Source organism: Ambystoma mexicanum, chromosome 13 (assembly GCF_040938575.1).
Source record: "Ambystoma mexicanum isolate Mex_15411 chromosome 13, UKY_AmexF1_1, whole genome shotgun sequence".
Taxonomy (NCBI): domain Eukaryota; kingdom Metazoa; phylum Chordata; class Amphibia; order Caudata; family Ambystomatidae; genus Ambystoma; species Ambystoma mexicanum.
The window spans coordinates 236,950,817-236,967,045 of record NC_090938.1 but is presented as its reverse complement, the minus strand read 5'-3'; the positions used below and the strand labels follow the sequence as shown (position 1 = coordinate 236,967,045).

The following is a 16,229-nucleotide window of genomic DNA, read 5'->3' as shown; positions in this document are numbered from 1 at the left end:
CATCTCCTCAGCACCAAGTGTATTCACAAAGGTGCTCGCACTAGTGGCAGCACACCTGTGCTGAAAGTCCATCCCTGTATACCCTTATCTGGACAACTGGCTAATCACTGGGGAATCCCCTCAAATTTGCAAACAAAATACGCAAAAAACAAACCTTCTTTTCAATCTGGGTTTCTACATCAACGAAAAGAAAGTCTAGTCCCCAGCCAAATAAAACAATTTCTAGGGTCTATCCTAAAGACAAAAGAGGAGCTGTCTTTCCCCTCAAGTGAGAGAGTACAACATATGCTGTTGCAAGTACCTCACTACAAGGTCGGTTGTCAGATAACTATGGAAAGCAATGCGCTTGCTTGGGATGATGGCCTCATGCATTCACGTGGATCTGCGCGCCTGCGCATGCGTCCAATCCAGGGATGGTTAGCAAAACAATGGTCTCAGGCAAGCGGTCAGTGGAACAATCTAGTGGTTGTTTCGCTAACCGTGGTACAGGCTCTTCGCTGGTGGTCCAAGGGCAACCTGCTAAAAGGAAAACCCTTTGCCATACCACCAGCACAAGCGATTCAAACTACAGATGCCTCAGCCGCCGGATGGGGGAGGGCTCTCTTCCTTCACCACACATCCCATGGCCAGTGGACACACACTACTGCCCAAAGACATATCAACTTCCTAGAACTCTTGGCAGTCCTCAAGGCTCTTCAAGCCTTTCAGCAACATCTCGCAGGTCAAACAGTGCAGGTCCTCACAGACGGCACCACTATCATGGTCTACCTGAACAAACAAGGAGGTGCACACTGTCTGTCCAAGCTATCCCAGAAAATATGGAAGTGATCACTCCAGCGGAACATGTTCCTAACATCTCAGGATGTTCCAGGGGAACTCAAGTCTCTGGCAGACCCTCTACCAGAAGATCACAAGTGGCAACTCAACAGATATCCTAGACAGAATATTTTCACTATGGGTTCACCCCCCCATTATAAATTGTTCACCACAAGCCTAAACGCACAATGCCCATACTTCGCGTCCAAGTTTCCCCAACCAGGATCCAAGGGGAACGCCCTGTGGATGAACTGGTCAGGGAAATTTGCTTACACTTTTCCCCAAACACCACTCCTGAGCAGAATAGTGAACAAGATGCACCAGGAACAAGTACCTCTAATCGTGGTTGCTCCTATGTGGGCAAGACAACCTTGTTTTCCACATCTGCGCAAACTGGCGATGTGCGACTCAGTCAAACTCCCGTGCCCATGCAACATGCTAACACAACACAAGGGAGCATCCCTCCACCCAAACCATCAGTCTATGAACTTGGCAGCTTGGCTCCTAAAGTCATAGACTTTGGCCACTCAAATTTTCCAGCAATGGTGTGTGGATATCTTAAAAGAGGCACCAAAACTCCACACCAGACACTGCTATTTCAATAAGTGGAAGAGATATGTGATATGGTGCACATCACAAACACTAAACCCAACTGAATTTTCTCCAGCTAACAACCTACAATACATGTTTTAACTACTAGACTCTGATCTAGTATTTAATTCCATCAAAGTGCATCTGGCGGCCCTGTCAGCTTACACAACTGAACCGGACAAGGTGTCCTGGTGGAAAGTTCCTGTCATTAAGGCATTCATGGATTTGGTAAAGAGGCTATACCCCCCCAATTTCCAACACTCCCTCGGGTTGGAACTCAATGTTGTGCTCTCCAAGCTCATGGGTCCACCCTTTGAGCCTATGCACAAGGCCAGCCTAAAACATCTGACTTACAAAACTGCATTCCTAGTACCCATCACCCCCATAAAACGAGTCAGTGAGCTGCAGGCTTTGTCCGTACAAGACCCTTTTTTCATTATGCATCCTAGGTTCTCACCTAAATTCCATGTTAATCAATCATTGAACTTCCTACCTTCTTTCAAAATCCATCTAACTCAGTCGAAATAAGCCTCCATACGCTGGAAATACAGTGGCTGGTCTTATACTATAGGAACAAAACTAAACCTCTAAGGAAAACAGACCAGCTATTTGCTTCCATTGCACCCGGAAGAGAAGGTGATGACATATCAAAGAACGCCATCTCCAGATGGATAGCAGGGTGCATAAAGCTCTGCTATTCCCTGTCCAAGAAAGTCTTACCTTTCGCCCCCAGGGCTCACTCTACCAGAGGTACAGGAGCTACCTTCGCTTTCATTGCAAACGTCCCTCTAGACACCATTTGCAAAGCTGCTACATGGAGTTCCATCCATACGTTCACACATTATTGCATTGATACACACTCTAAAGCAGATTCACAGGTGGGAAAAGCGGTCCTAAAACATCTTTGCCGCTGTACCTTCTCACTTGTCACCTCCTTCTCCAGAAAGCGCTTGTTAATCTATGCAGAGCATGTGATCTAAGCAGATCCGCAAGCTCCAGAGGGGATACATACTCACCGTAATCTTATTTCTGGTGCTTGAATGTGCTTAGATTCACATGCGCTCACCCTTCCTTCCCTTCTGGAGCAGAAGGTGCATAGATGTTTTCTGTGTTACCACTGTTTCTGCTTTATCACATCTATACTTGTACTACACTTCATGCAGCCTCATGTCAGAAACAATCTGATGGACCTTGGACCTCAATGTGTGAATGCCAATGGGTACAGTGCCCGTCACACTAGGGATAGTATTACTAACACACCCTGTAGACGTATGTTTTTGAGTTTCGAAAACAAATCTTGTAATACTCTACGACTTCCACTAGATGTGGGACTATGCAGAGCATGTGAATCTATGCAGATACAAGTACCAGAAATGTGATTACAGTGAATAATGTATCTCATATATATCAGTTTTAAAACTGCACACATCTTGAAGGATAGCTAGGAAAATGTATATCCTTTAATGCTTTCTTTTGTAACTGTGGTTACAAATACAGAACATTCAGAATGGGGTAGTGGCAGCAGATATCTTTCTACTGTGTGTCTTTCTTTTAACTCGTGCACTTTTGCATTTGACCACATATTGCCATAAAGCATATTTTTGCTTGTCCTTTGGCCATTTTGTACTTTGACCTTTTTCCTGCCCTCTCTGGTCTGGAATTGCCATAAATGGAAAAGCCCTTGCCAGGCAACACCTCTCCTTTCTCAAACAAAGTGTCAGTCTGTGTGAAGGGGGAAGTGAGGGCTGGATCCAACTCGACCCAGTCCTCAGCCGTGCCACAGTGTCTGTTGCTGGGCAGAATGCGTGGCCAGTGGCTGACCATGATTGGACACCTGCCATTTTGAATAGTGTAGATCCTTACCATTGGCAGACCTGTTGGTGACTCCAATCCAAATCCTGGATAAAAGGAGTACTTCTGCAGCTATTCGACAGATCATTGTTAAACCCAAGATCTCTACGTAGAAGTGCAGCCTGCTGAAGACCCAAGGACGGCCATTGCAGCTGTCTAGCATCCCCACCAGCCATGTTCCGGTGAAGCCCTGCTCCTCTCTCCTCACCTCAAAAAGGCTATACTTGGTGCTCTGACCTCCCTCCCACCATCCTGGACTGGTGGGAGTAACCTGTGCCGACTAATGCTCGAGGATCCATACCTGCTGAGCCTTCAGAAGTGTCCCTGGGCCACCCGGAGGACTGCCCATCTCTCTCCTGGGCTACCTCGCTGCAGGCTGTCAAGATTTAATACTTGTTAATTTGTGGATCTTCAACCTGCACAAGATGTCTTCTCTTGCAGTTTCAGCCTCCCACACCGAAGAGATGTGCAGGGCTGACTCCTGTTGCCGCCTTATTGTTTGTGTCTTGGAGGTCTCGTCCTATTTCTGAAACTCAACAGCCTGACCTCTTGGCAGTTGTTTCTTCGTCCCAGGCTTGGGGTTTAACAGTTTCTGGAATTGTGGAGCATCTCATGTAGGCAATGGTCTTCCCATCCTTGGGGAGTTCCTCACAGGAATGGGAGTCCTTGTACCCTAACGTGGAGTCTCTTCTGGTGAGGTCACACTTGCCTTCACTCCTAGGGAGGATGTCGCACAGCAGGCTCACCTCCCTAGCCTCAAAGGGAAAGGCTCCCACTTGGGGGTAGGGGATGCATTTCCTCTGATTGGTCACAAGGTCCAAGTGCACAGAACAACACGTTTCCCACCCCTCATCCCTATGTTTGGAAAGGTGCCAGAGTGGTTCCAAAGGAAGGTCCTGTAATTAACATTGTGAAACAGAGCATCATTGGGAACACTATCCCACTCAGCCAATTACAGGACTGTCTGTCTCTCATACCATTTCCTTTGAATGACAAAGCCCTGGTTAAGTGGATACAGGTCCTATGATACCCCTTGCGGGGGAATACTAGTTATCCTAAGACAGTGACTGACCTTTCATAAAAATGGTCTTTGGGGACATTTCTTTATTCAAAATAATGTGTTCTCCTTTAGTCTTGCCTATCCTGCTTTCCACCTAGAAGCTTGCCCTGATCGGTAAACCTCAGCCTCTGATTGTAGAACCAAGGTTTTTACTTTTTGCTGGACAAAATGTTCTGTGTCTTCCCAATGCCAGGAAGAATGCATGATGATGAGCTTTAGGGCAAGTGGTATGAGAGTCACTTCCATTATTAACGATTATGTAGAATTTCCATTTTATGTGTAATGTTCCCCACTGAGTCCCCCAGCACTTTCTGCTGGGCTTTTGGGTTTTTATCAGACTCTCCTGAGTGAGTGGGAACCCTTTGCCTCCATCTTTTTGAGGCATCTGTATTTTACTATTGCAGCACACCGCATCTTCTGTGCAGTGTTGATGGGCGCTCCTTGAGGTTCCCTCTGGTTTTCTTTTATATTCCTGTGATAAGATTCTGTTACCAGGTTAGAGGGATATTCTTTTTACCATACCTATGCTTTTCTTTTCTGAAATTAGCACACCCTTCCTTATGTAGAGTACTGAGGGGACACATTGTATCCCTTCTCTCACTTCTCCTGTAACCTTCGAATTACAGTGGCAAGTCAGAGTGGCTGGCGGCAGTGGATATTTTCTACTTACTTTTGTGATTTTACATGCAGGCTTCTATCGCAGCTTTTGTCATGAACCATCGGACACGCCCCTCCTGGGCCTCCTGGTCCTTAACACGTCAGGGCTTACACTCTGTTGTACTTCCAACATGGCCGTAAACACAGAACGCTGCTTAGCAGCCTTCACGTCTGATGCAGCACGTTCTATAAATTAGCCACACCCACGTGCCTCAACGCTACTGTTAGCTGTGGCTAGACGTGTGCTACTTAGTTCGCCTTCGCGGAGCTCTGTTGTTTCCTGGTTCCCGGATCCTTCGCTTTCCCCTACTATCCTTTCTCCTTCTTATTCAGCCTTCTTCCCGGATTCCGTACACCCGCCTCTGAGTGCACCTTCTCCTTATCCTGGACTTCCTGGAGTTTCCTATTGATCCCGGACATCGAAGCTGAACGAACACTGGAAGCCGAAGACGGCCGAGCGGGCTTGTACAAGACCCGTACCGTACGGAAGAGAACTCCTCCTAAAGAGTCCATCAAGCAGCGGAAACAGGTGAGAAAGGAGGAAACATGTGACAGATTGAGACACCACCTAACTGAAGTCGATACAGACATGGAGGCGGCCATTCAAGATCTTATGCGCGGCATGCAAGAACTAACGACCAAAGTACAAAACCTAAAGGCAGAGAATGCCGCGTTAAAACAATTAGTCTTATCCCGCTACTCTACCACGAAGTAAAGTGTACTATTGGGCGGCATTGTAGACAAATACCATGGGACAGCAAAAAACCTTTGTGGATTCCTTGATTCCTGTTTGGTCCACTTTACTTTTAAGCCCTATTATTTCTCTACCCCCAGGGCTAAGGTGGCCTTTATTATTTTGCACCTTTCCGGGAATGCATTAACCTGGGCCACACCATTAGTTAATGCCGGAGATGCCCTCCTGGATGATTATGACGGATTCATTCAAGCCCTTAAGACCATGTTTACTCGATTTCCAGCAGAGCTCCTAGGACATGCTCACGTATGTAACACGATTCAAGCAATTGGCTAAAGAAGCGGACTGGTCCTCTGAAGCCTGCTTCACTCTCTTTCGAAGAGGACTAAATGAAGACATCAAGGATGAACTAGCCAGAGTGGCACGCCCAAGTTCATACCAAGCCCTTATGGATCTCGCTCTACAGATTGACTTCCGCATCCAGGAAAGGAAGGCAGAGAAAAAGAAGACCAAGTTACCCTTCCAGAAGAACCTCATAGAGACCTCCTTGAAACCTGAATGTGCTTCTGTTCCTAGTAACAAACCCGAACCTATGCACCTAGGGGCCTTCCTTGGACCCATATCCCCCCAAGAAAGGTTGCGAAGGATCCATACCGGCTTATGCATGTATTGTGCCTCAGACAAACATTTAGTGAGAGTGTCCTATAGCCCCTCCATGGCGTTCGGGAAACGCCAAATCCCGATTCTAGATGGAGCACAGAGTCGGGAGAGAGATGTTTGCTCCACATCTATTCCATCCTTGAACTTGCATCAACCACCATTGAGAGAAGATAAGGTTTGACATCATAAAGTCTGCCCATTATCCAATGGTTTTGGGAATGCCCTGGCTACAAAGACACAATCCATACATCAATTGGGAAGCAGGTTCCTTGTTCCTGGGTTCTGAGCATTGCGTGTCTCATTGCCTACTCCTGGACCACGCTCCAACACCATCGGAAGGACTTTCAGCAAACCATCAAGGCCCACTCAGTTTCAAACATCATCCGGATTCCTAAAGTCTATCAGGAATACTCTGATGTGTTTTCTTCTGCTATTGTTCAAGCCTTACCTCCTCATAGACCAGAAGACTGTGCTATTGAAACCGAACCTTCAGCTGTGAATCCCTGTGGAAGGATGTTCATTTTATCCGAACCGGAGAAAAAGGCCCTCCCTGAATATCTGGATACTAACCTTGAAAATGGCATCATACGACCATCCAAATCCCCAGCTGGAGCCTCACTGTTTTTTGTTCCTAAGACACCAATGAGCTCAGACCTTGTCTTGATTATTGAGGCTTAAATCAGTGCACCCTTAAGGATCGCCATCCGTTGCCCTTGATCTCAGATACCCTAGAAGCAGTAAGAGGAGCCGTAATATTCACCAAATTGGATCTCAGAGGTGCCTAACCATCTGATCCGTATTAGAGAAGGTGACGAATGGAAGACAGCCTTTAGAACACCCTTTGGTCATTTTGAATACTTGGTCATGCCCTTTGGACTTGCAAATGCCCCGGCGGTCTTCCAACGCTTCATGGATCGGGTGTTTTCAGACATGCTGTTTCTCTTCGTCATCGTGTATCTGGACGATATCTTAATATTCTCTAAGGACCCTCTTAAGCATGAAGAAAATGTTAAGGCAGTATTACAGCGACTACGTGAAAACAAGCTCCTGGCAAAACCCGAGAAGTGCCTTTTCCATGTCGCTACTGTTCACTATCTAGGATTCGTCCTTAGCCCAGAAGGTATTAGAATGGATCAATTTAAGGTTAAGGCCATACTATCTTGGCCAAGTCCAACCACCGTGAAACGGATCCAGTCTTTCCTAGGCTTGGCTAACTTCTATAGGAAATTCATGCCTTCCTTTTCCGAGATAGTCCAACCGATCATTGCCCTGTTGAAGAAAGACACTCCTTTTCATTGGACATCAGCCCAAGAGGAGGCCTTCCAACGGTTAAAAACAGAGTTTACACAAGCTCCTACCCTGGCTCAACCTGACATCAACGGGCCATTCCTAGTGGAGACGGACCCCTCTAACTATGCCATTGGAGCAGTCCTAAAACAGGACTTCGACGATAAGCTGGAACATCCTATTGCTTATCTTTCATGGACATTAACTCTGAGTGAAACCCATTACTCTTGTTTTAGAAAAGGAACTGCTAGCCATCCGTCAAGCCTTCACAGATTGGCGTCATTTACTTCTAGGAGCAAAACATCCGGTCCAGGTTCGCACGGACCATCGAAATCTTCAAGTATTACAGGCCCTGGAATGTAGGAATAGCCGTTAAGCCCGTTGGGCCTTCTACTTCGCCCAAAACCAGTTTCAGATTCATCATGTCCCTGGAACACAGAATATAATTGCTGACGCCCTATCTTGATGTCCTGACTACGAAACCCTTGAAGACCGGTCATTCCCTAAAATGTTTCCACACACGATATTCGTAGCTCAAGCAATCTGTATCCGAACCTCGTCCAGGAGACTAACAAAGTCCTCTAAACTTTGGAAAGAATTTTCAGGAACGAACCGATGGAATCTCAGAAATAAGGATGGATTTCCTTTCAAGGATAAAGGTTTAGTCATCCCCACACAAACTACAGCAAAGGATAATAAACCTTAGTCACGATACCCTTCACTCCGGACATCGTGGCATCACAAACACCCTTCATCTAATACAAAGACAATTTTGGTGGCCGAGAATGAAGACTGACGTACGACTGTACATTCAAGCCTGTGCAGTTTGTAGTCAAAACAAACATAACGAGACCGGTGAGCCTCCTACTGCAGCCCGCACTACCAACAAGGCCCTGCAAAATTATTGCTACGGACTTCATTGTAGAACTACCACCTTCTAGGGGGTATACAACCATAATGGTCACCATAGATGTATTTACTCTTATGGCTTATTTCACACCGTTATACAAGCTACCTTCTTCCTCAGAACTTTCTGGAATTTTCCTGGAACACATATTTATACTCCATGGACTCCCTTCCAAGATCAAATCAGACAGAGGACCGCAATACATCTCAATTTTGGAAACACCTTTGCCGAATACTAGGAATACAATGTGCCCTCTCTTCAGGGTATCTGTCATGATGCCTACCCCCGGGACCCAGACCAAGTCCAGCAACCCCGGAAGCAGGCATCAAGTTATTCCAAGCAAGCCCAACAACCCCTACTAGGGGCTATCTGGGGGCATTCCTGGCGTCTATGGCGCCAGGCTCATATGGAGTCAGTCCTGGCACCATAGGCGCCAGGCTCATAGATTAAAACTTACCTGATGCAGACCATGCTGCAAACTTACCTTATGCAGACCATGCTGCAAGAGCTCCAAGCAACAGAGGCTTGGAAGGGACTACTTTACCTAGGGACTATTTTTTACTCGGTGGGGCTGGGGAGGAATACTTACCTGGGACTACTTTGGAGGCTATTTAAACCACGCCCGAAGAGCCGCACACGCTTCGCGTTATTCTGCATCCGGCAGCATAATGCTCACCGTGCCTGCAAGTCTGCATCCAGTCTTCTGCCATGCCCGCCTCGAGTCTGGAGCTCCTAGAAAAAGGGAGAAAGAAGGAGAAAAGGTTAGAACAAGAGCAATACCTTATATCTTACCTGAATTCTCGCGCCTTCGAGTTGGAAGAAAGAAGTCCTTTTATGCGTGTTGCCTCGCCTGCTGCAGTGCTGCGCTGAACTCGCCGACCTTCGCAGCATCTTCACATTCGACCGCATCCTTCTGCATGTTCCCGCTGCACTCTGGCACCTAAGGGGAAGACAAGAACAGCAAGGTGAGCCAAGGGAATACACAGAGGCAATATAGTTACCCCCCATAGACTTACCTGATTTTACCACCGGAGGTACTATTCCTCTTCATGGGTCGGCGCAGCTTCCACTGCATCCTCGCCAAATCCCCGGCCCCTAAGGGGAAACAAAAGGACAGCAAGGGGAAACAAAGGGACAAACAAGGGGAAACCTCCTCACCACAATAGACTTACCTGATTTTACCGCCGGAGGCATTATTCCCCGAGACTTCATACTTTCTCTCAGCGCCTGAATAAGGGAGAAAGCAACAGGTTACATATTGACATTATTTTATCAAACTTTGTTGGATAATACAAATCCTTACCTAAATATTACCGGTTGCCAGGAGGAACTCTTCGCTAGGGTCAAGCTGCAACCTGCAAGGATTCGGACAAGAGTGAAAGACAGACATTTGAACTCTTACGAACTACATACTTACGGCGTCTTGCTGGGAATCTCAGAGTCCAATATTGTTCTGGAACTCACCAATTCCTTCGAGCCAGTGAAGCAACTGGTTATCTACGCGCCCCTGCGCTCAATGCTTGATGGAGAGCTCATCTTTCCAAACCATCAGAAGAATATTCCTACGGGCCAAGCAAACAAAGCTAGGTGGGCCAGTCCAGTCCAGTCCATCATCTCGGCACTACGCGTCACATTGGTGGAGACCGCAGGTGTTCAGTTCAGATCGACGTCCCTGTGGGAGCCAGGTGAGCGTAACAGTATCATACACAGACTAATTGCGCTACCGAACGTGTGAATCAAACCCTGGACCAATATCTTCGTTGTTTCACTACCAAAGTCCAGGATGATTGGTCGCTTCTGATACCTCTGGCGGAATTCTCCTGTAATAATTCGGATCATTCAGCTGTCAAGACTAGCCCTTTTTTCTGCAGTCAAGGATTTCATACCTCAGTGCTACTTTCCACACCCAACACCTGTTCCTACAGTCGATTCCTGGATTGAAACACTCATCAATATTCAAAGAGAAGCAAAAGAACAATTAGAAAGGGCACGGACTCATACCAAGCATTATGCGGATTCCAAGAGAAGACCAGGGCCCTCCTACGCACTCGGAGATACAGTATGGCTATCCTCGAAACTCCTACCCCGACATCTACGGCCAAATAAACTGGCCCACCCGGTATTCTGGGCCTTTTCCCATAAAAGAAATCATTAACCCAGTGGCCTTTCGGCTCAAATTACCACACTCCTGGAAGAAAATTCACCCAGTTTTTCATACATCTCTACTGAAACCATACATTCAGACCTCTCGGACTAACCTCAGACCCAATCCTGTACTTCTCAATGACCAACTGGAATATGAAGTCTCCAGAATATGTGACTCCAGATATAAACGTGGTCAGCTCCAGTACTTGGTGGAATGGAAAGGATACCCTCTCAGTGAACGCACGTGGGAACCTATCTCAAACTTAAATTCCCCCAGGTTACTCAGAAGGTTCCATCTCATACACCCGGGCAAACCCGGCGGGACGGGTTTTCGGAGGAGGCATGCTGTCATGAACCATCAGACACACCCCTTCTGGGCCTCCTGGTCCTTGACACATCGGGGCTTGCACTCTGTTGCACTTCCAACATGGCCGTAAGCACAGAATGCTGCTAACCAGCCTTCACGTCCAGTGTAGCACGTTCTATAAATTAGCCACACCCCCGGTGGCCCCGCGCGTCTCAACGCTACTGTTAGCTGTGGCTAGACGTGTGCTACGTAGTTCGCATTCCCGGAACTCTGTTGTTACCTGGTTCCCGGATCCTTCGCTTTCCCCTACTATCCTTTCTCCTTCTTCAGCCTTCTTCCCAGATTCCGTGCACCCGCCTCCGAGTCACCTTCTCCTTATCCTGGACTTCCTGGAGTTTCCTATTGATCCCGGACATCGAAGCTGAACGAACACTGGAAGCCAAAGACGGCCGAGCGGGCTTGTACAAGACCCGTACCATACGGAAGAAAACTTCTTGTAAAGAGTCCATCAAGCAGCGGAAACAGGTGAGAAAGGGGGGAAACCTGTGACAGCTTCAGTAAAAGACACAAATCTATGACCTAAAATGGTGCCCGTCTTCTTTTTTTTTTTTTTTTTTTTTTTTTTGCCAACTCACGATGGCTTGCCCGTTCTTGAGACTTCCTCTGCTAACCTCGGTGGGGGAAGTCCTGCTCACTCCTTTGTCTTCGACTGGCTGCCATTGAGAAGCCTGCCTGGAGGCACCAGTGTGTCTGGGAGGACAGGAAGCTGGAAGGACACTGAAACGCCTCAGGGCTTTGTCCTCAAGTATCTCTTCTTAGATCCAGTTCTCAGTGGGTACATGGCTCTCTCCTTGAAACAGCCACCACCCAAGGTTTGAATGTTGCATGCATGCTGATTGGCTGGGTTCCTGCATAAAAGGCTAGGGTCTTGATGCTGATGCCAGAGTTGAAGACTGGAAGATAGATTCTGAAGTAGAGGGAAGAAGACTTCAACTACCTCCAGCGACCGCCAAGCTTACTGAGTGTTTATTGCTGCTCCAGCCCTATTTTCTGTGCAACAGGGAAGATCCAGACCGGACGACTTCCTCGCTTGGACTAGTGGGCCTAACCAGTCTCAAGACCATCCGTCTGAAGTTTGAACCATCCCACAAAGTGCTGCCACCTTCCAGTCCTGCAAAACCTGAATACCCTTGGGCCTTTGGCACTGCTGCGGTGCATCGTCTTCTTCAAGTGTAGTTCCAGCTGTGAAATTGTGTGCATCTGCCTGGGCCTACAGAGACTCCATCCCGATCGTAGAAGTCACCTCAGAAGAATCGAGGACCGAAAGAAGAAGAAAGTCTGCCAGGGCACAACTGTCTCTGCTACAAAACCTATATCTAGCCTCCACAACCAAGTGCCCTGAAGATCGTCTGCTGGGCATCCCTGTGTTGGAGTCTGGCCATCTGCTCCTGCCAAAAGTTCCTCCTTCAGCCGCCAAGTCCAGAGACCCGAACCAGAGCTGCTATCATCTTACTATGGTGACCTGCCAGTGACATCATCATTCTTTATCATAGAAGGTACGGTTTTACTCCTGGGTACTTACCTAGGCAGTTGTTGTATTGTTGTTTGCTCCTCCTAAGTTTCCTGCGTCACTTTGGTGTGGACGACCCAACTTTCTTCTCCAAGGCCATCCTTTAGGACATCTGTCCTAAAGGATGAAATCCTTCAGATGGCCCATCTAGCCCCCCCCGAAACCTTTAAATCCAATTCCATGACTTACTTGTTACGAAAAAGCTGGTCACTGGACCCCTACCCACACCCCCGTTTCCCCCCTGTCCCCATCTGACTTTTTGAGACTCATTCCCCAGATATAATTGGACTTCTAAAGTAAGGCTTTCCCAAAAGTTGCCTACCTACCAGCATTGCTAATTCAGTAAATGTTGGTTGATGAATGATTTGCTATCTTCAAGCTATCCCATACTTAATTGTTAATCATTTAAAGGTCTACTATTGAATGAAGTATTGCAACAACAAATATCTGTTGGAACCATTTTTAGTTGCCAGAACTGTAGTGATTTTAACACTGTCATAGTATATATAATAACCATATTTGTATATAACCACAGTGAGTGTTTCCTTGACTGTAAGTGTGCTCAAAGGTCTTTGTACTCAACTACTGCCCTTCTCCCTCCTATACTTAGTCCGACCATGGCTACCAAACCTTTTGGTTTTTTTTAGGCCAAACCTAAGAATTGGATCCCTGTACACCTAAGAGTGAGTCTTCTATAGTCATACCATAGGTGGACTTTTAAGTCCCTAACAGTAATGTGCACTATCCTGGCCATCTTGTGGTAAGTTATGTGCCGACTACAAAGCCTCAATCATTTTTTTCATAGATTCTCTCTCTCTCCCTTCCTTTCTTTCTCTTTCTCTCTTTCTTTCTCTCTTTCTCTCTTTCTCTCTTTCTCTTTTTCTCTTTCTCTCTTTCTCTCTTTCTCTCTCTCTTTCTCTCTCTCTTTTTCTCTCTCTCTCCTTCTCTCTCCTTCTCTCTCCTTCTCTCTCCTTCTCTCTCCTTCTCTCTTTCTCTCTCTTTCTCTTTCTCTCTCTCTCTTTTTCCTTCTCTCTTTTTCTCTTTCTCTTTCTCTCTTTTTCTCTTTCTCTTTCTCTCTTTTTCTCTTTCTCTCTCTTTATCAGTTTCTCCCCCCTCTCTCTCTCTCCCTCTCTCTTCTCCTCTCTCTCTCTCTCTCCTTCCCCCCTCCCCCACAGCTGTTCAGACAGCTGCGCAACCGGCGGAAACAAAACCAATACCTTGAGCGGGGGAGTTATTTTTTACAAATGCAGCTATTTTTTTTTTTAAAGGGTATTTCATTCTTCTAGCATTGCAAACTTATTTTTAAAAAAGTACAAAATTATTCCTAGTGATTACTTCCATTATCTACTTTAGTCATAATGAGTAGGTGACTTTGGTCTTACTGTGCAGAGCGCATTATCAAATCCTATAATAACCAGATAAATTATGTTCTAATAGATGATCATACCACGATAGACGGTCTGGTACACGACCACTGTAACCTATTGAAATACCAATATGAGAAAGCATAAGGGGACAAATAACAGCAGTGAGGGATTCTGTATACTTTGCATAAACACATATCATTTTGGGAACACAAGAATTAACACAGACCTTTATATTTGAAAAATGTTTCTGATAAAAACATGTTATGCTTGAATCACTAAGCACATAATGCACACTGGACGTGGCGCCCATTTTGCGTTTCACAAAATGTACCAGAACATTAAAATGTTTGCAACATTGAACCATGGATACTGATTTGGACTGCCGGATGATTTGGATGTTAGGATAGACAATTGCTGTGACATTGGTCACTCCATTGGGATTCGAGGGCCATTCGAAGAGCGTTACTTCTCCCCGGACATCATTTTAGACAGACACCCTACAAGAATTTTATATTTCTGTATTTGTTTCAAATATTCTCTTTAAACTGTTTGTTCTTAAATGTCTGTTTGTATCTCATTTAGCCAAGAGAAGAGATGGTGTACAGTGGAAAGTATAAAACTGGGGAACAGATTCTCCGATTGACAAATGAAAGATTTGCTGTTCCCGAAATACTTTTCCACCCATCGGATATAGGCATTCCGGAAATGGGAATTCCAGAAGCCATTGTACACTCTGTTCAGAATCTTCCTGGAGGTACTCATTTGTGTGTTTGTTTTTACCATGATTGCACTCCTGTTGTCTAGTATTGGGTACATTTTTCATGCGTATACCAAATCTCCTTTTTCCTGTGAGACCCCCAGCACTCTTTGCTGGACTTGTGAATTGTTTGTCTATGTTCCTAGGTGAGTGGGAACCTTTTTTCCCCCACTCACCCATTCGTTTACTCTTGCTATGGGAATAATTTGTGTGTCTCTGCATAATTTATTTTTTGAGGCATGCTTTCCTCCAACTTTATAGGCATCTGTAATTTCCTTTTGCAGCACATGGCCCTTTCTGTGCAGTTTTTGCTGTGGAGCCCCTTGGGGCTTCACTTTCTATTTTATTCTCCTTGTAAGAACACATGTTCCCAAGGGTAGAGGGATACTTTTTATCCTTTCTACATTGTATATTGTGAGATCAGCACACACCAACTTAGTTGAAGTGCTGAGGGGCTACACTTTATCCCCTTTATCACTGCTCCTGTAACATTTCTTTTAGTGACAAGCATACCTGAATGGCTGATGGCAGTGGAAGTGTTCAGCTGACTTTTTGTCATTTTTACTGGCAGGCTGTGCTCACAGGTGCGGTAATGCACAGTAGGGTCACAATTAACCCAAAATGCTGACTGTTCTCTTTATTCACCATGTCTTGATTGCTTGTCCTTTCTTGGTCCTTCTGTCGTGCTGGGTGGTCTGACATTTGTCTTTGGCAGGAATCCTTTGAGAAGGCTCCAGAGTGTCTGTGAGGACAGAAAGCAGGGGAGGATCTAGAAACTCTGCTGACCTTTGTCTTCTGGCATGCCTGTCTGGAGCCAGTTCCAACTGGGAGGCTAGCTGTCCTGAAAGCTTTACTGTAGCATGAATGCTGATTGGCTGGATTCCTGGTGGACCACTGGAACTAAATCCGTAGTGAAAGAGAAGAGGTCTGCGACTACTTCCAGCAACCGGAGATGCCTGCTGAGTGGCCGCTGCTGTGCTCACCATTTCTTCCATGCAACAGAGGAGCTCCTAAAAGGACTCCTTCATTTGAGCTGGCGGGGACAATCAGCTTTCAGACAACCAGAAATTTGAGCCATACGACCTGCAACCTTCCTGGGCTGCAACCCACCAATACCCGGTGATCGTGCAGTGCATAGTCTTCAGAAGATTGAATCCTCCCAAAACTTTGGTGTACTCCTTACAGACCTCCAGAGGCTAGATTCCACTCCTTGAAGTCCCCTCACCAGAGTGCAGAACCGAGAAAGTGAGGCAAATCGACCGAGCAGTAACTGTTCTTCATCTGGTGTCTTGAAAAGGGCGCCCAGATCACAGAGCTGCGACAAGCCATGAAGAATCAATTTCTGGCAGTCTTTCCACTTGAATGCTGCTGCAAAATCCCTTCAGTGTCCTCCCGTCAGAAGACCAAGCATTCGGTGACCGGGTCTTGGAGCTGCTGCATAGTGAGGGTGCCTGACTGCATCATCTTCGTCACTTCTGAGGTACTGTCAGACTTGAAGTAATACTTACCCAGAGTCAATCTGCTGCTCTTGTGTTGCTGAGGTGGTAATTTGTGCCTTTG

General features: G+C 46.4%; 1 protein-coding gene across 1 annotated transcript in view; it reads left to right on the top strand.

The window, feature by feature from the left end:
- Positions 1 to 16,229, top strand: part of ACTR6 (actin related protein 6) — a 601,838-nt gene that overhangs the window by 460,433 nt on the left and 125,176 nt on the right. The window contains exon 9 of the mRNA XM_069633699.1: positions 14,495 to 14,666. Coding sequence (XP_069489800.1) covers positions 14,495 to 14,666 — 172 coding nt within the window. The remainder of the gene's footprint in view (positions 1 to 14,494; positions 14,667 to 16,229) is intronic.